General features: G+C 30.8%; 1 protein-coding gene across 1 annotated transcript in view; it reads right to left on the reverse strand.

Annotated features, from left to right (window-relative positions):
- The window catches only part of LOC142322066 (chaoptin), a 250,593-nt gene that overhangs the window by 83,423 nt on the left and 143,071 nt on the right, over window positions 1-24,099 (reverse strand). The window contains exon 6 of the mRNA XM_075360711.1: window positions 18,862-19,390. Within this exon, the coding sequence (XP_075216826.1) occupies window positions 18,862-19,390 (529 nt within the window). The remainder of the gene's footprint in view (window positions 1-18,861; window positions 19,391-24,099) is intronic.

Genomic DNA, 24,099 nt, shown 5'->3' on the forward strand with positions numbered 1-24,099 from the left:
ACGCTCGTCCTTAATCAGTCGTAAGTCACCAAGTATTTATTGATTTTATCAATGGACTTAAGCTCATCCTTAAAAAACTATTGTGACATAAAAAAATGTGACATGTCCAATATAATAATCTACAGTCGATGATACGAGTTTACTTAGTTTAAAAAAAATAATAAATAGTTTATACTGAGCGTTTCATGTATGAAATTAGCAGTTTTTTCTGGAGTGCATAAGGGTGAACGTATTTAAAATCAAATGTTTAATTTTTTCGGTAAATACGAATGATTTTTCTAACAATGCAAAGTTCTGATTTATAAACATGGCACTACTTCTACAATTTATTTAGTTTATCTTAAATCCTTTGATTATTTTTTGTATAATATTCAACTTAAAAAAAAATCAATCAATTGTTTTTTAAAATATAATGCGATTAGTTCATCAGTTGTTTTTCCTTTTTTATAATTAAAAGGCGTCTTGTCTGTAAAGCAAATATACTGTAACTGTAGATTTATTCCTAAATTATAAAATACAAATTTGTACCAAATATTTTTACTTTAGTTTTGTTGGTTCTAATCGTGATCAAGACTGATGTAGAGGAGATGCAGGAAGTTGTTCTTGCAGGAAGTTTATAGAGGAGAAGCAGGGGTTTTAATGAAAAAAAAATTTATCCAGTTATAGGAAATAAAAAAGTAGGAGACCTTATTTATGTACCTTAGTATTTGAAATATTTAATTATTTTGTATCACAGAAAAAAAAATCTAATTAATAACTCGATACATAAAGTTAAATAATTATTTTTATGATTTCTTTTTAATTTAATTTTTTTGAATTGAAAAATTCTATAAAGAAAATGAAATTATAGCGTTAAATAGTCACTATTACTTGCGTTATCATAAAACACATCTACAACATAAAATTAAGTTTTTAAATTTCTTACTATTTTGTAAGCTTCAAAAATCTAACAAATTATCAAGGTATAAGAAAAAATGATAATGTAAGACTCTTTACACAGATTGTTATGAGGATTAAACGCCGAATAATACCTAATTTTAATATAACCAAATAAAAATGTTTGTAATATTTTATTATTAACTTATAAATATAAGTTTTTTAAATTTATTTTTTAAAAAATAATGAAATGAAATGTATTAAAAACATGAATTTGAAAATTTAATCAGCCATATAACTGGGTAGATTACTACTCAAAATGAAATTAATTCTGGTAGAAAATAAAAATATATCTTTCAGATTTTCTTTACATTTCTTCACTTACATTATTAAGACAGACGTGTCTAATGAGTTCTAGTGTAACTATCTTATACCGAGTATAACCAGGTATTTCATTGTAGACTGTATTATCTAAAGACTATACTGTGTATTATTAACTTAATATTGTCTCAAGAAGGAATATTTTTATTTGGTGTCGTTTTGAATAAACTATATAATCTTCCATAGCGCGTTGCTATGGACCAGCTACAAGCTGTTATTCATAGCAACGGTGAATCATCGCATGTAAACCCTAACCTACAAGGTAATAGAGTAAGTGGGCTTCTAAAAACTTTTGACCGCGACTGTCAGAAATCGACGCGGCGTAAGTTAATTAGAGATGACATTATAGATAACATGAGTTACTTTTCAGGAGCAGAGAGTGAAAGTGAAATTACGGATTTTAGTGAGGCAAACATTCCTTGCCAAGCAATAGCAGTATTCAAAATGTAAATTTCAGTTGGCAGAACGATGAAATTCCAGGGGCAAAAAACGCCAACTCACAAATTATACTGAACCTATTCGAGTACAATCAGATGATCCATCTACTTTTGCTGTTCCTACTTAAATATTCAGTCTTCTTGAAAAAATTGTTGACAACGAAAGTTTTCATCCAAAACCACTAAAACCTGAGCTTATCTTTATAACAGGCGGTAATCTAATAACTGAATTGAAAAATTTTCTGTCAAAATTATTTTTAATTGTAATGTTATTAAAACACAAATTGACAACAATGAGATCGGGCCACACGGTATCATATTAAAAGTAACAATTTCATTTGTTAATATTTCTAAGAGTGTTTTTTTTTTTTTTTTTTATTACTTTTTGAGTTCATCATTCTTATTCCCTCAAGCCGGATACACAACTAAGCATTAACTCGGCTCCAGGAGGTGCCTTCGCCTCAAACTGCCTCGTCGAAAACTTATGTTCCCCGTCAGGCAGCCGCGACTTGGTTTTTTGTTGACACGCCATGCTTCCAATGAGGGGACCCAAAGGGGTCAACCGGGACTCCGGCCTTTACGCCTTGTCTCTAGTGAGGAACCCCCGGAGGGATCCCCCACCGGGACTACGGTCTTACTTTACCCCCAAAATCAAAAGCCACAATGGAGCCCTGCCCAATCATCGAGGGTGGACACCTAAGCGGTCCACCCCTCCTTGACGGGGCTGTTCTAAGCCTAAATTCATCTCAATAGTGAAGACGACAGGATTCATTTCCGGCTGCCGATCCTGTAGCCACGGCCCCCAAGAACCTGCCTACGGGCATTGCAATTTTTTTTAAATTCCCCTTTAAAAAAAATACGGATTAACATTATTAAGAAAAGAACGCAAGTGCATGTAAAGTTTTGAGCAATTTAAGAAATTAAAAGTATGCGTAAACTACGGACAAATTTTTATCATTTAGTTATATCTTTATTCAAATCATACCAAGAATAAAATTATATTATCTTTTCAATCAATTTATTTAATTCACTAGATCTACAGTAATGAAAATACGATTGTTAATGTTTGATTATAAGATTATATTTAAAAAATTATATGATAACAAAAATAATACTTAAATTTTTTTTATTGCTTGAATTACTAGAAGATATACGGGTTTTGCATTAAGATTTAACCGATTTTTTGAAACTTATTTTATTAAATTAGGACTGTTTTGTCACTTTATATAAATCACTAAAATATGTAAAACTAAGTGGACATTTATTTAAACGACGTAACTTCTTCATTAAAAAAGTTTATTAAACTTTAAGTAGCTTAATATATTTAACATCTATAAATTATTAGTTTGTTTACATGGAGAGGTATATTTCTTACGTAATAAAAGAATGTAAAACAGTAATAAGAAAGTGCAAGTGTACCCTTCACTTAACTTAAACTTTAAAGTGATAAAGTTGGTTGTAAAAATACATTTAACTCAACTGCATAGCTTCCCTCTTTACATTGTCAAGGTAAATTTACATTGTACCCTACTCCATAATTAATTAAAAAATTTAACTTTTTTTATAATTCCAGAAAGAAGATTATTAGATGTGTGATTAACTAATTATACCGTATAAAAAAAACAACTTAATTTAGTAATACGTGTCAGGTATTAAATTAAAAATCTGTAAATTATTATGAAAATAGAAATAATTTTGTTTTTAAAAGAATAATTTGTCGCAGTAAATTAATTTACTAGCATTTCATATACAAACTAAAGAAAATAAAAAAAACGTTTGTTTATTAATATTAGTATGATGAAATGTGAACTATTAAGAGCCGAATGGAGGTATCAACTATACATAGTATCCTTAACACGAAGAATACCCAATACGTTAATACAAAACGTTGTGAATTTGTTCACCTACAGAAACGCAGGGAGGAAAAAGATGCTCTAGGAGAACTTATAAATAATAAAACAATTAAATGGGAGTTTAAAAATTGGAGATGGCGTAGAGAGCAACAAACTGATACATTGTTGCTTAAAAAAAGCGACCAGGTGAGATCACTTCTATAGCTTTTTATCACATCTCATTAATGTGCGGTATAATTATAGTGGAACTTCAAAATATTTCGTAGTCACTGTCCCCTATGAAATTTAGGGTATTTCAAAGGAAATTCCTATGGATGGACACTGGCTAAAATATAAAACAAAGTTTTGGTTATTCTAAATGCGAAAGCTAGTCTTTGCTACGTCATTATCCGAAGAACATAGACTTCTCTTAGTCAAACATCTTTAAAAGATTTTCTTGTTCATAAGAGATATTCATTGTTCTGTATTAAGCTAGCACAAACAATTTTTCAAAAATCAGTCAACACCGATTTTATAATTATTTTTATTTCTTTGAAAAGCTATACAATTACTAGGTAATCAGTAATTTTTTGAAAAGTAAGATATTTTTGTAAATTATCACATATAATAAGCATAAATGATTTACTGCAGCTAATTGTTGATAGGTGCTTGCTATAAAATTTAATGTGTCAATAAATAGAATAAAATATGTAGTTAAGAATCATAAAAATGAATGATTTTTAATACCGATGATCAATATTTATCCTGTAAACTACCAAACAAAATAAACAAATAAAGTATTAATAGGTTGAACTTTTTAATCAGTAGTCATATTTTTAATCAATTTTTAATGAATTAATATTTATTAAGATGCAAATAGATTTTTTAATCCAATAACATTATATCTTAGATTGAGATCGGATATATACCCGGTCTGACCTGATTATGGTCCTGGACCATAAAATTTCTGGAAATAACATGTTGATTTGTGAAACTCAAAATATGAGAAAATTAGTTATCTTTAAGTTCTGGATTTTTTAATACGAACATTATCCTAACCCAGTGGTTCCCAAATTTTTCCGAGTCACGGTGCCTTTTTTCAATTAAAAATTTTCCATGGTGCCCTACCCTAAGTAAAAGAATGACTACTCGTAAGTAAGAGATAAAAATAAATAAAAATTTTGTATCTTCATTATTATTATTTTTTTTTTACTTTATTAACATTAAATTAATAATTATAAAAGTCTTAGTTCAATTAATTATGAAGCTTTTACAATATTTTGCGACGCCCCTGTGAAGAGGCCGCGGCTCCCCGAAGCGCCACGGCACACAGTTTGGTAATCACTGTCCTCACCTAATTGGTAGGATATTAGAAATTATGAATTATGAGCTATATATTCCAGAAATAAAATGAAACAAAAAATCCTTGAATTTAAAAGTAGTGTGTATATTATTATTACCTTTTATAATCAAAAATGTATTGGCAGCTCTCCTCAAATATACAAGTACATACATATTTTAAAATAATCAAAGGAATATATCTCAGTTTAATATATATTTGATTTTAATATAATTTATTTGCTTTTCTATCTATTTTTTTTTTTTTAATAAAATTTAATTGCGATTTTGTATAAGAGTGGAGAGAAGAGTAGAAAAAAGAAGAAAGTTAAGTACAGAAGAAGATTAATCAAAGCTGTAAACAAAAATATAGTAAATTAAATAAAACTGCACAATCGGAAAAATAATAGAGTCCAATAAACAAAACGGAAAAAGATTTAATTGTATTGCTATTTACCGGGTTTGATTAATTAACTTGTAATCGTTTATTAAAGGGATAAAAATACAATAAGTTTTATAATTCAGCTTAGATTGTTAGCATTGGTATTAATATTTTTAACGTTATAAAATGAAGCACGGAAATAATATTGCACTTTAGAATACCTTTATTAAACGCGAAAGTGAGTATTTTTGCTGAATTAGGGGAGGAGAAAGAGGATTGGCTGTATATTAAAGGAAGAGAAAATTTGGAAAAACGTTGGCAACAGTGTTGGAATCTCAATATCAAAACTGTATCAAAAGGAGCGAGTGAGTTCGAGTAAGAGCGAAGGAGATGCAGAGTTCTCCCCGACTCCATGAATAGAGGCCTTCGACAGCAGGGACCTTCTCTATTCCATCCACCCCGACTTGCCTCATCCCCATATCACTTCTCTTTCCTTTTGCATTCCCCGCTAAGGGTACTGTATTGCCGGGATCTACTCAGAAATTCCTTTTCTGTAACTCCCCCGGTTCGGACGGCATATTGATAACAGTGGAACTGAACAGAAAAGTATCTTTGATGGCTTAACGTTATGCTCTCTGTTTGTTAGAAGGGGAGAAGTTAGTGGAGAACGGCATATTATTAAATATTCTTCAGAGCAGTCATCATTTATGACACAGAATGTATATAAATGCTGCTCATAAGATATTAAAAAATATCTGTTATGAAATATAAATCGCTCATTTAAACATCACTCCTTTATCTATTATAGAACATTATTAAAATTACCTATTTTTACGGTTGAAAAATATCCTCTTAAAAGTATAAATTAAATATTTATTCAAAAAGCAAAATTTTTAAAAAAGATAAATTTTCAGTGGTTGAAGTCGATTCATCTCAAATCAACTAATTATTATTTTTTTCATGTAAATGTTTACACTTCTTAAAAAATGATAAATCAGAATATTCTATACGGTATAAAATGTAGGAAAAAACTATGCAAACAATAATTATAAAAAAAATATATGTTTATATTTAATTCATCACGTTTACTCACGTTAAATATTAGGTTTATAACGTAAAGAGAAATAGGTTCTAAAAAGAAAATTATATATTCTACACACCGTGTATTTCCATATTTATATCAGAATGAGTTAAATAAATGTAAGAAGTTGGCAATTCTAATACTTTTAACAGACCGCTTATATCATATGAGGCACGTATGATTTTTTTTTTAATCAGTGTGTGATATGGATTTCTTATATTTAGATTTATCAAGCACCTAACTTCAAAAATAAACCAAATATTTCAGAAGTAATCCTGATAGAAACCTTCAAAATATGCGCTTAAAACTTAAATAAGTATAAAACCATTAGGTTTATGTGTGAATTATATTTACCTTTTTTTTAATAATGAAAACAATATGTGTAGATTAAAAAAAAACGAAAATTTTAACATTTATCCGAAAAAAGGGTAGAATTAGTTTATACAATGAAGCCTACATTAAACATTTTAATGTTACGAAGTTATTTTTTTTAATAAAAAATATATATATTTTTAAATATTTTATTATGAAGATTAGTAAAAGAATATGAATAAATTAGTGACGTTTGTTTAAATACGCAGTTGTTAATATTATAATCTATTCCCGAGTTATTGTAACTACTTCATTAGTACTTTTGTTGTGGTTAGGATTATCACTTGACCATTTCATCGTTTATAGGAAAGTGGCACAACCTTTAATAATGTAAACGCTTAATTAGTCTCCATTTACTTTTCGTTATATTTACATTTCGTTCATGATATAAACGTATCATCTTGAAGAGGGCATGCTTTTGAATATTTTTCATTTTTCAGCCAATCAACAAGATTCCCATTTATTTATTTATACTGTAATAACTGACTGACGTCCAATACTGATGGATAATAATGAATTTTGCCGAGTTTGAAAGTGCCGTGCCTGATTGAGGCTCGAACCTCGAACCTCCAGATAAAAGACGGAAACTCTGCCATTCCGTCACGAAGATCGCATACTAAGTTTATAAAATAAATGCTTATAAATTATGTCAAAAATAAGTTCATTAGTTAACAGTTCATTGTAAAATTAATAATATTTTTATTTTGAAATAACGGATGCTGTTTTGCACTTCTAACAACCACTAATTTTAAACATATTATTGGCATAAAAAAAAAATTAACAAATTCATGTAATTACTGGTAACTTAAAGAAACCGAAGTCTGGCTGAAATATCTAAAATTAAAATGAAAGATCAAAAATTGTACCTTAAAAAAGTTCCTGTTTTAGTCGAGATATTTATAATTTTTTCTGATTCTAACGTCAAACGATTTCACTGAAATTATCATAAACTATATGACAAAAAGTTACATGATATCCTCCGTACACGAGCTGAAGACAGAGATGTCACTCACTATTGCTTTACTGAATTGGCAAGGATTTTCACTCCTGGTATGGTTATATTTACTTAAACATATATTTTCTTTTATATTTATATAAAAGAATATTTTTACTTATATTTTATTTTTTGTAATAGACAAAAGTAAATAAAAATTAATTAACCCAAACATTCAATTTGTAAATTAATATCTTCATATCATTCCTACAATAAAGTTATCTATTAAGTAAGTCTCGTTTCTGTTATGTATAGAGTAATATCAATATATACATATATGTATATATATAGTTATTTGTACAGTGTACCGAACGAAAATATAAGTTTTGCTATTAAAGGTAGGAACTTCTCAAACACATCATGTTACTACTCTTTCTGTAACATTTTCCTACTTCAACCGAGTGTTTTTATGAGTAATTGTTTTTAGTTATAAATAAAAATATTCGAATAAATGAAGACAACTATTTTTTTCAGCTTTTTGTTGTATCATTAGTGATTAAGAAATTTTATCTCAAGTTTACTGTAGGTTTACTTCATTTATATATTTTTACTTATTTATTTTAAAAGTTATCTTTATAAATTTAATTAATACATAAGTGCAATTTTATTATATTCTTTAAATATATTTTGTGTTTACTGGTATTTTTCTTGAAACAAAACATAAATTAATATTATTATGAGGATACGTCCACTCCTTCCTACCAAAACAAACTGGGTATCTACATTCATTTGACAGGTGAGCCTCTACGTGTGAGTTCCTACTTGGGTAAGTGCTACTATATTTCACCAAATAAGTGTAAGCTATGTACGATACACACCGGTCTACGCGGATCTATGGTACTTTAGTGTAATTTTAAGGATTTTCTTTGCATAGTAAAATGTATCAATCTACGCGGGCGCGATTCAACATTTGGGTACAAATCATGCAGAGCGTCTCCTTTTTTCCTTATTTCCCTTCTCTACCGAAGTACAGGCTTAAAATTATAAATGTATGATTTACGATCAAAATCCCACCCGTCTACGCAAACCTATATCGGCACACATAGAAACGTGATTGATCTACCTACAACAGAAAGGTGAGTTGATACTAGCCTAAATGTGTACTTCTTAAAAAAGATCCTATTTTTAAAGTATGAAATATCCCCACCCGTCTTTGTGAGTCTAACTTGTTTGGGTTATGTTTCTGGCATAATAACAGGATCGGTAGGAAGGTACCCTCTGCAAAATCAACTTAAAGTTCATTCCTAAGACAAAAGCAGTTCTACGTGCGACACCTGTAACTCTAATTACAGAAATGAAAATTGATTAACAACGTTTCCTTATTAAAAAATTAATTTTTTTTTTTTATTGTAATTTTTTAATTTTTCAAATTTTTTAATTTTTTTTAAGTAAAAGTAAAAACCATTATATTGCTCAATTTTAGAAGAGATGGCTTCTTTGGGTACGTGCATGCTTGGGCCCTTTTGTATGTAATCGTAGTTTGTTATTATTATTATTATTATTATATTATTATTATCATTAGCAATATTTATGTTTTTGGATTTTAATGACAGAATTTAAATTTGCTTAAGAATCTGTCTGTTTAAGAATGAAAAACTAAATAATTAAGCAGGAAAAATCATCATAAATATTTCAGATTTAATGAAGAAAGAATTTTATGAAATGGGGATCTGACAAATTAATTTCCAATCAACTTACTCAGCCAATGGTAGTTAACGATAATCCACCATATCATAGCTCACTAGCTAATAGAGCTTCAAATTCTAACTCACAAAACTTACGGAAAAGTATTTATGGAAACGTTTTCACTCCTCTTCACTTTGAACCACGAATTAAACACACGAATCCAATGTAGAAAGCAGCAACAAACCTGTTTGTGAATTGACTACCGAAACTCTACTGTAAACTTACGCTTTCCATCGCCATATCATCTAAATAGACTTCATAATAGTGGAAAAATGAAATTTTTGGAATCCATAAATAGCCAGTACAAAATTGTACAGGTTTACTACTACATGTGGGTTGTTTCTTACTACCCTCTCACTTATTGTGATAAGATCATTGCTTCCTTAGTCTAGCTGAACAACGTCGGTAAAACATTCAATATTAAAAACATACTCTACTAACGACTTTAACATTTAATTTTTGTACCTGTATTTTAAAATCATTCACGTATTTAATTACTCAGGGAACAAATTTATTTTTCGAAAGAAAACAATTAGCTCGTTATAACCTTACTTCTAACTTCGTTAAAGCAAACTTTACTATACATTAATAACATAGGAGATTAACTAATCTTTATTATTTTTGCTCGTTACAACCAGATTTCCGTTCCAAAAATATACCCGTTATAAGCTACTCCTTCTGTATAAAATATAATTTGTTTCTCTTACATTGTCAAATAAATGAAAGTTCACTTGAATAATGATACTGTCCTTATTAAAATATCATAAGAATCTTAGAATCATTAGAATATTTTAGAATCTTTTTGGAATGGCTAGTTCAAGAGTAATGTTGATTAGAACTTTATAAAAAAATTGAATTTGTTTTTAATAAATATCCAAACCAAGTTTAACTATAAAATTCTGCTAGCTTGGAAGGCATTATTATTTTTAAATGATTAGTAAATTTTTAGGGACATTCTAAGACAATGTAAAAAATAAAGGGATTAGTTATAAATGGTAATGCTAGTCCTATTTTCGTATTTGAGTATACATATTAAAATGTTTTTAACAAAACTTTTATTATTTTTGGACTAGGGACTTCAAATCATTGTTAAGAAATACAAAGATTTTTTTTCTGTTAAGTACCATTGTCTGTAAGAAACCGAAAAGTAAAACCTAATCAAACTTTTTGTGTAAGCAAAAGTGTAAATAAAAGCTAAATTTAGAGCAACTGAAATAATTTTTTCTTCTTTATATCGTTAATTCGTAAAATAAGATGTTTATTGAAGATTTTTTAAATTTGTTCAGAACTATTGCGTTTTCGCGCAAGCAAACGATATGATTAAACATAAGTGCCACAAGTTGACATTTGTTCGCATTATTTTTTACTCTCTTACAGAGAGAGAAAGACAGCAAAGACAAATTTTTATTACTGTAAAATAATTTTATTATTATAAAAATAGAGATGTTACAAATTCATCTATTCACGATTAAAACAAATACAGAAAATTAATGTTAAAAAGAAAGAAAGAGATTTTATGATTCATATAAAGAATGAAAGCTCTAATTCTCAATACATAACAGTCAATACTAAACAAAATAATAACAGTATCAATAGACTTGAGTGATTTGTACCGGATGTTATACAGAATTATCTGAATGCTGTTCTGTTGGTTGGCTCTGTTCCTAGAGATAAACTAACGTTGCTTGTTGTTAAGAAAGAGAGCATAAGAGAGAGGAGAGAATGAGAGAGATAGAAAGTAAGAGATAGAAGTACATTTTATGAGCCAGAAGCTGTCTTGCTTGGATCCAATCCCACTCCTGAAGGCAATTGAAAAGCCTGACACCCTATATAATCCCTCCAGCCCATTCAACTGCCTTCCTGCGCAGAATTCTTACCATTACGAATTGTATCCCTCTTCCACAAAAAAAACCGATCCCATACCTACCCTCATCTTATCACGACTTCCCATGAACAGCTACTGCATTTCTTGCGAACACTATTCACTCCTCTACACATGTAAAAATAGGAAAAACGTTCGTTACACTTCAGAATGTAAGTCTAACATTTCCAAGACTCTTTTGACGATAAGTATAAGTTAACTATGCACACTGTATTTATAAAATATAATAGAATTATTGTCCATTATGATACTGTGAGATACATTTTGGAGTGCGTGTACTTCTTCAAGAAAATGAAAAGAATTAAATATTTATGAGTTCAATATAAAAAATATTTTCCTGAGTATATTATACTTGCAATACTTTGTACTACGTATCAGCGTATCAAAATATGAATTTAATATTACGAAATTGAAATTGTTCATGGAATCATTCCCCCCAGGAAGTCTTATTAAAATATTAAGATTTTAATAACCCGCGAAAATTGTGAATTTTCATAGGATGACGCAAAAAATATGTGAACACATTTTTATTTATATAAAACACATATTTAAACATATTAGTAATCTGCTAATGCTGTATTTTATACTGTTGAACATTAAATTTTACGAGTGTATTTAATAATTTATGAACAATCACTCTTTTATTTAATCTACTAACGAATTACTCATTCTCAAAAAAATTGACATTTTTCTGAACATTACCTATTAATTCGTTAAAAAAATTTATAAAGAAAATGTATGCCTTGATACTTGTAGGATTTTTAAACAATTTTGAAAATAATGATACATTTTTACCTTTAAAAAAAATAAAGCAGACATTAGTTTATTTATTTATTTATTTTAATTTATTTTTGTAAAGAAAAAAAAACAAGCTGACAACCTCGAAAAAATAGTTATTACTACTTTTAATTCTATATTATAGATTTTTGATATCATCAACATTTCAGCATTTTTTTTTATATCGTCTTTATTAAGTTTATTTCTGTACAAATAGTAATTAAAACTAAAGGAATATTTCGGTGGAAAAATGAGGCTACTTCAGCTTTGACTGATTCAGATTGCAAATGAAAACATATTTTTTTCTCTCTATATTCATATGCAGAAAGACACCCTGAAAAGATTACGAGAGCTAGAAAATTTCATTCTACTCACCGTTTAGTATTGGAAAGTTTAAAAAATATGAGTACGATTCGCAAATATATAAAAAAAAAAACGGTTAGAATTAATTAAAATTTAAATTACACACACACATACACACACACACACACACACACACACACACACACACACACACACGCACGCACACACACACACACACACACACACACACACACACACACACACAATAATATATATATATAAAATCTATGAAAAGTGTTTATATTTATTTATTTTATGTGTACCAGGTTACAGAGTAACACCACAATGACATGATGTCAATAGTACTCTGCATAGATGCCAAGCCATCTGTGTGTAGTCTGGCGTGTAAGTGTAAATGAACTGGTAAATGTATAGTATCGAACAGACTCAGGCCGAGAAGATATTTACATACATTTTGTATGTAATTACAAATATCTCAGTTAGTATCTTCTAATCCTGGTAGAGAATGAAGTGAAGTTATCGTGCATATCCTGTAAAATATAATCTGAGTCAAAATCGTATAATGAGATTGCGCGGATTATACAGTAGCAAAAAAAAAGTAAAAGTATTTATCGATGGATAGATCTCTCGTCGTACACTTACAGCGCGATGTAGCTTGTAAATTGTTCACAATAACGTTAAAATTTGATAATAGTTTGTATTAATTTTCGAGTATGTTTTGCTATCAGACTATGCAATTTACTAGTTCCATTAGTAAAGTTTTTCTTAATAAAAATAATGAAATAACAAAAGTAAAGTATTTCTTCTTCAGATATTACCATTCTGATTAAACCTGACTTGACCATAAGGATAAAAAATGACCACAAATGTTCCCTATTAAAAAATAATAACGGAATCTTATTTCATCGCCCTCCTTTAAATTTATACAATCTTGAACCTACTGTTTACAAATTATAAGTTATGTTTTACGCAACAGCTCTTTCAGGTATTCTTATTTATAAAAAAAAAATAATAATAAAAGATTGTATCTTCGTTTTGATTAGGCGAATAAGAAAATTATTAAAGAAAACAACCATTTTTTACAGATAAAATAATATTAGTAAAAAAAACCCTTTTCGGCACGCCGGAAGGCGGAGGTAGATTTCACTGATGCTAAATACGGGATAAAAACGATTTCCACCTTAAAGTTAAGAAAAACTTAAAATTTACTCAATACGACAATGATTGCATGTGAAAAATAATTTCACTTTTAGCATATGACAACCCCCGTCTTCTTACAATTCCAGCCATATTTTGGTCATCTCTTGCCGTAAGGGTTGGTCATATCAAAAATTATTTCAGATAAAGGTTTTAGGTAATGTTTAGACGACTAACGACCACTTTAAACCGATTAGATTCTGAACTTATTAAGGGAGTTATAATTTTTTTTTTTTACCTGAAACCCCATTTTTTCTACCCCCTGGGCCAATGGTTAGTAATATTAAAAACCTTTACCTAGATAAGTTTTAGATCCTTAACCAAAGAATAGTAAGAACTTTAAACGAATTCGATATTTTACTTAATAAAAAAGTTATAGCGATATTTTGTTTTTTCGAAAAAGCCCTCTCATTTCCATTCCCATGGTCTGATTTTTCCCATTAATGAACTCAACCGAGATTTTGGATCGTTATATTTTATGTATCAATTTGAAAATGATTGGCGCAATATTACGGCAGTCGTGTCCACAAAAAGTGAAATATGCATATATATAAATAAAAACTTTTTAACTAAAGATGGTTTTGGGGTGTGGGGGATGTGAAACGCGAAGATATGTTGACATTTTTGGGAAGTCGAATCATGGTTCCCATTAAAATAGGTAGCTTTCTTATGAAATCTACCTAAAAGATGACTAAATAACCAGAGCCAGTATGGTTGGTTTTCTATAACTTTCACATGAAAATGACTTACGGACCTTTTTCCCTGTAGCTGATAATAAAAATTATGTGTATTTACATAGGTTTTACCTTAAACCTACAAAAAATATCAAAATCATTATTACGAAAATGTTCAAACTGCTTGAGAACTTATTAAAAAAATTAATCAATCAGGCTGTACGGGAAGTATTTTTAACATTATTTTTACGTATTTCTTATGATTTTGAAATCTAGTTACTTTAAAAATTAATCAAGATAGATTAATTTTTTTTTTTTTTAACCTCTGGGACCACCGTTAGGTATTGCTTCAGAGGATGAAATAAATGATTTTTAGCGTATGAAAATGCCATACGTTATATTTTGGTAAAATTTTTATAAAAGTAAATTTTACTAACAAAATTAAACTGAAAAATTTTGTTATGCTTTAAGATAGCTGGGTATCAACAAAGGAATTGGTAATAAAATAAGAATAACCCAGATTTTTTACTCATAAAACGAGTTATGAACGTTTCAAACCATTTTGCTGGGTTATAATGCGATTAGTGTCATAAACAAAATATTATCTCTGACTTCCAACCTATCATACTTCGAATGGTTTGCATAATTTAAACGATGTTACAAGATGAAATATTGCTCCCAAAGTTCATTGATTATAATATAGTATAATATTTAGCAGATAGGTCTAATAATAAAAAAATCAAGTAATTCAATACAATTAAGATTATTTATTTCGATTTTTACTTAAATTCAATCTCTATAAATTACTTCATGTAAAAGGTTATTCAGTAGTACGTTTTAACTGTAATGACTTTCGTAACGAATAAATAAATCTACTCAAAAATGTTGAAGGTATACTTACTAATTCAATTATGAATAAAAAACACTATTTAAAAAACTGTAATATTAACTCTATTATTAATTAATTAAAAAGATTAACTGTGAGTTTTAATTCTGCACAATGAGAATACGAAAATTTCTAACGTACAATATTTTGTACAAGTACGGACGATAAATTAATTTTCCATTTATTTTTCCAGAGAAGTTTAGTAGTCTATTCGCTATTACAAGTTAATTTACATTATCTATTTGAGACCCAACTTTTGGAAAAGATGATATTTAATATGATCGTACATCGAAAATTAACATTTCCCAAAGATTCTGAGTCGGACAAAAAAATAAATACTTCTTTCATGAAACGTGTTTATGTAATAATATTAGACATGTAACTACACTTTACTATTTATATATATACTTTTGTATCTTTATTTGATAACTAACGTAAATCAATCATTTTTGTAACTGGACTGTTTGGTACGAATAAATATTGTATTTAAAATAAATTTTTAATTCCGCTTTGATTGTTTATTTTCGTATTAGGTAAATATTTTTGCAAATATAAATTTTCCGTAATTAATGCTGAAAAAGCAATATTCATGATTTATGTATAAGGCACAAGTTTAAAGTGTAAAATATACACTTGAAATTTATTTAAAAGTAGTTAACTATAAATTTTATGATAATTCGTTCACACCGATTTATTAATTGTAAGATACCTTTTCGCATAAGCACATACGCGTAAATTATGCAAAGACCAATTGTGAAAAGTTTTACAATTAAAATACATTAACAATTTAATTTATTGGTCAGGATGACAAATTTAAAAACTATTTTGAATTCAACTTTCAAAATTTAATTTGACGCAACCGTTAAAAGTTATTTAACCAATATAGCAATTGCCGGCCTCAGTGGCGTGAATGGTAGTGTCTGGCGATCCCGGGTTAGAATCCTTGTCAGGCATGGAATTTTCACACGCTACAAAAATTTTCATCCATTTCATCCTCTGAAGTAATACCTTATGGTGGTCCCGGAGAATAAAAAAAAAGAAAAGAACAATGTACAGCAACTGCATATTTCATTGAAGTATGGAATGCGAACATATACGTAATTCTCCCGCATTAAATTAGTAAATATATTTTTAACAACATAATTCTTTTTTTACTATTTCTCCTCTCCTAATGTATACATATACTCGTGTGTGTGTGTGTGTGTATATATATATATATATATATATATAATTCCACTCAATTAATAAAATTGTTAAAACAATTCTCTTTTAATAATTAAATGAAATACAAACAAAAAATGTAGTCAGTAGAACCAAAACATTTCTTATCAAAAATATATTTATGTTAATGTGATGAAATATTCATAATATTAAACGTATACGTCTGAGTTTACAACAGTGCAAACAAAATATTTCTTTAAAAATTGAATTAAGCAGAGCTAAAGAATGAAGCTGTTTAACACTTTTCTTACTGAACAAATATTAAAGACTAAACTGTTTATAGTGATACTTGAAAAGCGTTGTATATGCTCGAGGTAAAGTCTCCAGGAATATTAATCGCCTTTGTCACAAAGCCCACTTCTCTCTTCACTAATTTGACAGATATATTCTGGAATTAAATCCCATAAATTATTGCACCTTGTACAAAGACGCCTTTCTCTTATTTGCCGACACCAGTGAGATTCTGTACGTGTCTTTCTACTACGGAAATCTCTACTTTTATCAGTAACAAGAATACTAAACAAATAAATTGGAGTTTTAGACCTAAATTTGCATAACAAATTCACTGTAAAATAATGATAATTTTTAAAAAAAAGTTTAAAAACAATAATAATTTTATTTTTAAATAAAAATCGTAACACTGTTATTAATGTAATTTAAATAAATATTCTCGACAAATTTTTAATTTTTTGTTAAAATATTTCAGATTATGTCTTGTTTCATAAATATTATACGCTAAAAAGTACTCTAAACAAATACAGGTATTATTTTAATAATTTTAAAAGTGGTATGAAATATAATCAAATTTACATTTCGCTGTGTAGTAATTTAAGAGCCAAGTATTTTAATAATATTTTAAAAAATGCAATTAATTAATTTTAAATAAAATTATACTTCAATATTTTATTTTATAAATTTTTTTTTTTTTTTATAAAACCTTGAACAAATTAAAAAAACTTTTATTATTAGCACGATACCTTGAAAGTGCGATCTTCAAGTAAAGGTTCTAAAGTTAACAAAAATCAAACATGTTCAAAGTTAAATAAAAAATGCCTGATTAAAATTGTAAAATGAAGTTACTGACTAATTTGGAACCTGATATGTGAATAAAGTAGTTTTACAATAAAATAGAATAAAAGTTTTACAATAACTAGTAACGTTATCGAAAAGAATTCATCATTCATTGGATGAAAATGACCAAAATGATATAAGGCTTAAAAATTATTTTTCAACTCTAGATCCAAGTCACCCAAAAAAACTTCTGTGATTGACTTTTTAATTTTTTTTCTCCCCTCTTCCCCGAATCGGATTCCACAATGAAGCATATACAATCTGGGGTAGTGTCCTTTTTCTCTAACAAGCCGGCTGGATCTTAACTACTAATAGCTGCCTCTAACTCCCAGAGTAGGGTTACCAGGTCCGACTATGTCGTTCCAGTTACCCCATCTTAGGAGCCGGGACTCGCTTTATGTCTTGTTTGCCTCAAAAAGAGGACACCCAAAAGAGTATTCTCGCCGGGACTACGGTTTTTACAAGAGAACGAGAGAATTCCCGTGGCTCATCACTCCTACCCATCTGTGCATACACAAACGAATAGCAACTCAGCAGGGAGCTGTCCCTCATCCCCTCATTGCCCCAGCACCCCTATCCTTCTGTTGAAGGACCCATGTTATAAAATCAGATATAGTACGGAATTTTACCTCATTCGTCAACGTACAGCCCACGGTACTCTCCACCGTAAGTGGCCAAGTTATCAACTATCAGCAACTGCAAGCGCTCCCTGTCCCTATTTTGTGATGGACTTATTTTATTCTTTCTTAACTCATATAATTTATTATACAAATCATACGTAACTTCTTTAAAGAGTATAATTTGCTGTTACAGCATGTACGTAATTAATCCGAGAGATATATATAAATATGTGGAATGTAAGTGTTTCAAAAAATATATTTTAAAAATAAATACGAGAAAAGCATATGAAATAAAGGCAATGTACAATAATGAAGCATAACACAAAAGTACGTTCATTCCCACTATTTTCGTAACTGCTTATACTAAAAATGAGATAGGAAAGAGTTCGAAAAAACAACAGAAGCTGAACAAGTTTTTACTAGCTTCAGCAGCAAACTTATTAATTTAGCTACAATAGAGAGAAATGAAAACTAAAAACGAACATAGACTCAGGTCGTGTGGACACTGATGACCACTCGAAAGCGAGTATAAATATACACACCAGTAAATGACTGTTTGATTAATTATTTAAATTTTAAAACAATCTTTATATGATTAAAAATTAGCCGTCATAACGAAAAACGTAAAGGAAATGGTTTTAATTTAACAAATAGGTACGTTGATCCAAGAAAAATAACTTCTATACGATTTATTCTTCATAATTAACCTACAACTCTTTAGAAAAATTAAAAAGTAAAATAGTATCAATTTTTAACAGGTTAAAGAAAAGATTAACTTAATTCTAAAACAGATTTCAATAAAAAATAATTAATAATACAAGTCTTCCTACCTGACAAGAGTTTTGTGCCAACATTTTCCCAGCTAGTTGTGTTTGGATAGAGAGCACTGGGTGATAAAGAAGTAAAACGATTATTTCGTAGATCAAGAGAAAGATTTATAACTTTAAATAATTTTGATGATAGCCCTGAAGGTAGATCTTCCACTTGAGTATCATGAATTCGTAAAACTAGTTCGGCATTATCTTCAATACCAGTAAATGCTTTAGCATCGATATGCTTTAAATTATAACCGGATATATCGATAACAGTTAATTTAGGATTAAATGCACCAAGTAACTGATCGGTCAAAAATGTCTCGTGTATTTTTACTTCTAATGTTCTTAAAGAGGGAAGGGACGATAGGACGCTTCCTAAACGGAAACGGTATTTTTCAATTGAAGGCCACGTTTGTGTTTTCAAATGAAATAGCTGCTTTTGTCCCGTTAATGAATCGGTATCAAATCTTTCCAAACGTGGCAAGTCCTGAACATTCAATACCTGTAGTCTTTCAAGTCCAGCAAAACTCTCTTTAGTCAGCATCTGTAAAAAGCATTCATAGCGTAAGCTCAAAAGTTAAAATAAATATTATTGTAGTAATAATTAACAATAAACTATAACTAATATTCCTGTTTATTTCTGAGCTGTACGTAACACAAGGGAAATCTCTTTTATCCAGGCAATCTGTTTACTCACTTTCCAACACTGTGACCCCCGTATGAGCATCACCAAAGCTCTGATAAGTAAGAATTGCTCATATGCAACAATTCGACCTTCTCTCTCTCAGTCGATTAGTAGTATTCGTTTCTTCTAACGACTACAACCATTGACAATGAAATTGATATGTGATCTCTTTCTATCTAAAATTTAGATGTAAACCCATGGAATTACAAAAATTTAAACGTAAATAAAATGTATAAGAAATAAAAAAATATGAAAAATTTTCATTAATGGAATAGGAAAAGATCTTTTGAAATTATATAATTTAATAAAATAGTTATGAATGAATAAAATATAAAATGTTTAAAAAATCTCTAAATTTAATTTTTAAATATTATTTATTTGTTCTGAATATTGAAATTGTAAAATATAACAAAATTATTTTTTAAACAACAGAAATTTTTCTTGTATTATTATTATTTGTTTTTTTTTTCACATTTTTTAAATGTTACTACGAATAAAATAATTTATATTGTGTCATTCTGTCCAACTTTTAACTAAAATAAAAGAAATCAACAATAGTTTTTAAATTGTTATTGTTGTTAAATGGGCAGAGGTGACACTTGTTGAAATTTAACGACTATTTCACGTGAAAAATAATCATGTGAAAACGAATGTTATACAGAAGTGATCGTTTTTCCTACAAAACGGTTCTTATCAGTTTTCATCTGTAACTAACGCTCAATGATTTACACCGTATTTGAAACCTGAGAAGTAAAAGCTAATATCTTCTTTTGAAAATATATCCCAAGCTGTATTCAAGAAAAAAAAACTCTTTTAATAATGAAACTACTTTCCTACGGAAAGATATTTCTTTGATCTGAATCTGTTCTTAATAGAACGATAATAAGGGTATTCTTCCTCAAAAGTAGATGTAAATTGAAAGATATATATTAATAAGGCTTCTCAACGAAACGTTTTGCACGAGTACTTGATGTTTTGAGAAAAATGAAAACTCCCTCCATTTGTAAATTATATTTTTATATATCTTATTTCTAAAAAAAATAATTTTATGAACTTAGAGTAAATTTATAAAAATATACATGTGAATTTTTTAAGAAAATAATTTAAATGTTATATTTTGGGTGTTGAATGTTACATTGTAAGAAAAAACTTTGGCACGCATTTCAACTAGGATAACTGTATTCAGTCTTTGAAATGAGGAAAATTTTAGTATGTTACTCAGAACAATTTCGTAACAAAGATAACTTAAAACTAATTTTATAAAGGGATTTATGAGCTAGTTTATTTTTTCTGGAATTAAAAACTATTTAATTTCAACAAAAGATAATTGGCCTGTACAATTTTAAACAATTAAATAAACGATTTCTATTCTATTCTATTCTATTTCCCAACATTTTTTTATATAATAAATTAATTAACAACTTAGTAAATTATGTGACAATTTCTATAAATTAAAACATTTTTAATTAATTTTTTTCGTTTACTTGGAGGGTCGATTTCAATCAATCTAAGATTCGATTACATATCCAGGCCCGTCTTGCCGGTACACTGTCATCGTGTAGGAGGATTGCACAGAATCAGGCGTGTTCATTCGTTGTAATCGGTCTCGAAATTCTTATTGGTTGAATGATGAGATTGCTCGCCTTAGGAGGGAGGCATGGGCGGCTAGGAGGTCGTTTTAACGGGCTGCAAGACGTGGTTCTCAAGATGTTCAGTCAATGTTCTCAAGATTGGCTCATCAATGTTTTGTGGAGGAGAGGACAACTTACAAGGTGGTAATTAAGGAGGCTAAAAACTGGTGTTGATCTCTGCGACTTGGTTAATCAGGACCCGTGGGAAAAAGGTTTCCGGATAGTAAACGGGAAATTTGGGAGGAGAGCTGCGGTCCTCACGGAACGGAAAGTACTAGATGCTATACAGATGTTATTCCCTACAGGTGAGGACCCGCTGAGAGAGGAAATAGCCATCGACAACTTGTCCCTCTTCAGCACGGACGAACTGTTGCTAGCGAGGAAGAGGCTAAGTTCACGGACGTGCCCGGGTCCTGATGGCATTCCTATGGAAATTTTTCGAATATTGGTAGAGAAGACCCCGGTGGAACTCCTGAACATCATGAACGATATGTTGTCGGGTGATTACATTCCGTGGGCATGGAAAGAGTCCCGTTTGGTGTTGTTACAGAAGCCAGGGCAGCAGACCTCCTTCACTTATCGTCCGATCTGCATGACGAATTCTTTATGCAAACTCTTGGAAAATATGATGTTAGGCTGAAGCGAGAAATTGAGCATAATGGTGGATTGTCCATGAACCAGTATAGTTTTCGTAAGGGGAGGTCCACTCCCGATGCGGTAAAATGTATATGTCGGCTGGTAGAGGCGGCACCGGCCGGCAGCTGGCGCACGAGAAACATACCCGTGGTTGTGATGCTTGATGTAAAGAATGTTTTCAACTTGTTGCGCTGGAGTGCTGTGTTCAAGGCTCTACGGAACAAGCAGGTGGAAGGCGGTGTTCGGCAAACGGTACAAAGGTACTTAGAAGAAAGACGTCTGCTTTACAATTCAACGGACTCACAACTCTCTTTTCCGATCAGGTATGGGTTACCTCAGGGGTCGGTACTTATTCCGACGTTATGGAACCTTGTGTTTGATGGAGTGCTCCGGCTGAGCCATCCTAGACGTGTTGTACCGGTGGCCTTTGCTGACGATCTGGCATTGGTAGTATGGGCGAGGGTTGTAGACGACGTAGCAGCAGCGGCCAATGAAGATATCAATCTAGTGCAGCACTGGTTGATAGTTAGGGGGCTAACCTTGTCTCCTGAGAAAACATCATTCATCTATATGCCTGGCAGGCATCCTCTTTCTCCGATCCAAATAACGGTTGGCCTTAGTACACCAGGTAGAGTCGGTGAAGTATTTGGGGGTATAGCTGTACTGATGGCGTACGTTTTCCATACACGTGCAAGAGACATCTGATAGTGCAGGAGCTGAGTAGGTTCCTGGGCAACGTGGCCGGCCCGCGGTCATCTAAAAGGAAATCGTACGGCCATGTGATTAATTCTGTACTGTATATGGGGTCATTGTTTGGTCGAAAGTTCTGGGGTGCAATCGAAACCTGCGGGTACTGAAGGGTGTGTAGAATCAGATTACCCTCCGCATTGTTTCGGCATACTCTTCAGTTTCGACTGAGGCACTGTTAGTCCTTCCGGGCATCCCTCCACTTAAACAACTAGTTGGGATGAGGATTGGGATTATTGGAGGAGCTGACAGGAGTGATATGCACGTGGTTGTTCCGAGAATGACAGGTCCACTGAGACCTGTCCTCCACGGAGCGATAGACACAACATCTAGTCCGGCAGGTCGAGCCTTGGGTCAACCGCAGCTTTGGTGAGGTCACCTAATGGTTGACAAAATTTTTATCTGGTCACGGCGTGTTTCAGGTGTATTTTCATGCCAGGAGATGCCAACCCCTTTTACCTTTCTTGCGGAGAGATAGATATACCGGAACACGTCGTGTTCGACTGCCGGACGTGGGCTGCTGAGAGTTGGTGACTGTGCCCCTTACAGTTGACACAATAATAGACTGCATGTTAGCAGGACAGGGATGTTTCGTGCGATAACTGACTTTGAGACACGGATACTCTAACACAAAGCCAGGGAGGATGGAATGATGAGGTGTTGAAGGACAGCCCCTGCAGAGCTCCCGTTCGTCTGTGCAAGGATAGGCGGCAGTGATGAGGCACTGGAACTCTCTCAACCCTTCGAAAAATGATTGAGACCCGCCGTGAGTGCCCTACACACGGTGCTCTCACTAGTGGCTTTGGTGTCAAGACCGAGCCCCGGCTTCTGGGGTGGGGGTCCAGGAACGACAGAGTCGTGCTTGGATACCCCGCCCTAGGGGTTAGAGGCGTTCAATAAAAAGATCTTACCGGCGGGCTGAGCTGTCGAGCTATACTTATGGCCAGTGGACGGGGAGGCCCGTTTGAGTAGACAACCCCGTGGGCTGTGCTTTGCTTTGGGGGATAGGGTGGAAAAAAAAAGATTTGACTACAAACCAAAGCAGTAATGAATATTAAATAAATTCATTAACTATATAACTGACAGGAGAATTTGAAAACAAAAGGAAATTTTTATAATTAAAATGGATCGATAATGAGGAACAGATGAAAAGTTCAGAGAATTACCAAGAAATTAGTAAAAAAATCACAGTAAAAGAAATGATTTAACGTTAAATTAAGGAAATAGCGACTTTCCTACCAAATGTTACGGGTAATAACAGGGTATCTTCAGTTTGATAATTATCAGAGTGTAACTGATCAATAAGTTTCAACCGACCAGCTCAAATATATTCTGCAATAAGTTAATCTTCCTCTAGCTGTTGATGAGTCATCTGAGAACAAGATTATAGTGGCTTATTATAATATAAGCCACTATAAGTATAAGCTAACTTGTATGTAGATTATTCTATTCAACTTCCTAATTAACCATTCAATCAAAGTTTTACTCTGGGGTGGTATGTAATCGATAATATATTTAAAAAAAAAGAATATACTTTATAACATTAAGTGTAGG

Source organism: Lycorma delicatula, chromosome 3 (genome assembly GCF_047948215.1).
Source record: "Lycorma delicatula isolate Av1 chromosome 3, ASM4794821v1, whole genome shotgun sequence".
Lineage (NCBI taxonomy): Eukaryota > Metazoa > Arthropoda > Insecta > Hemiptera > Fulgoridae > Lycorma > Lycorma delicatula.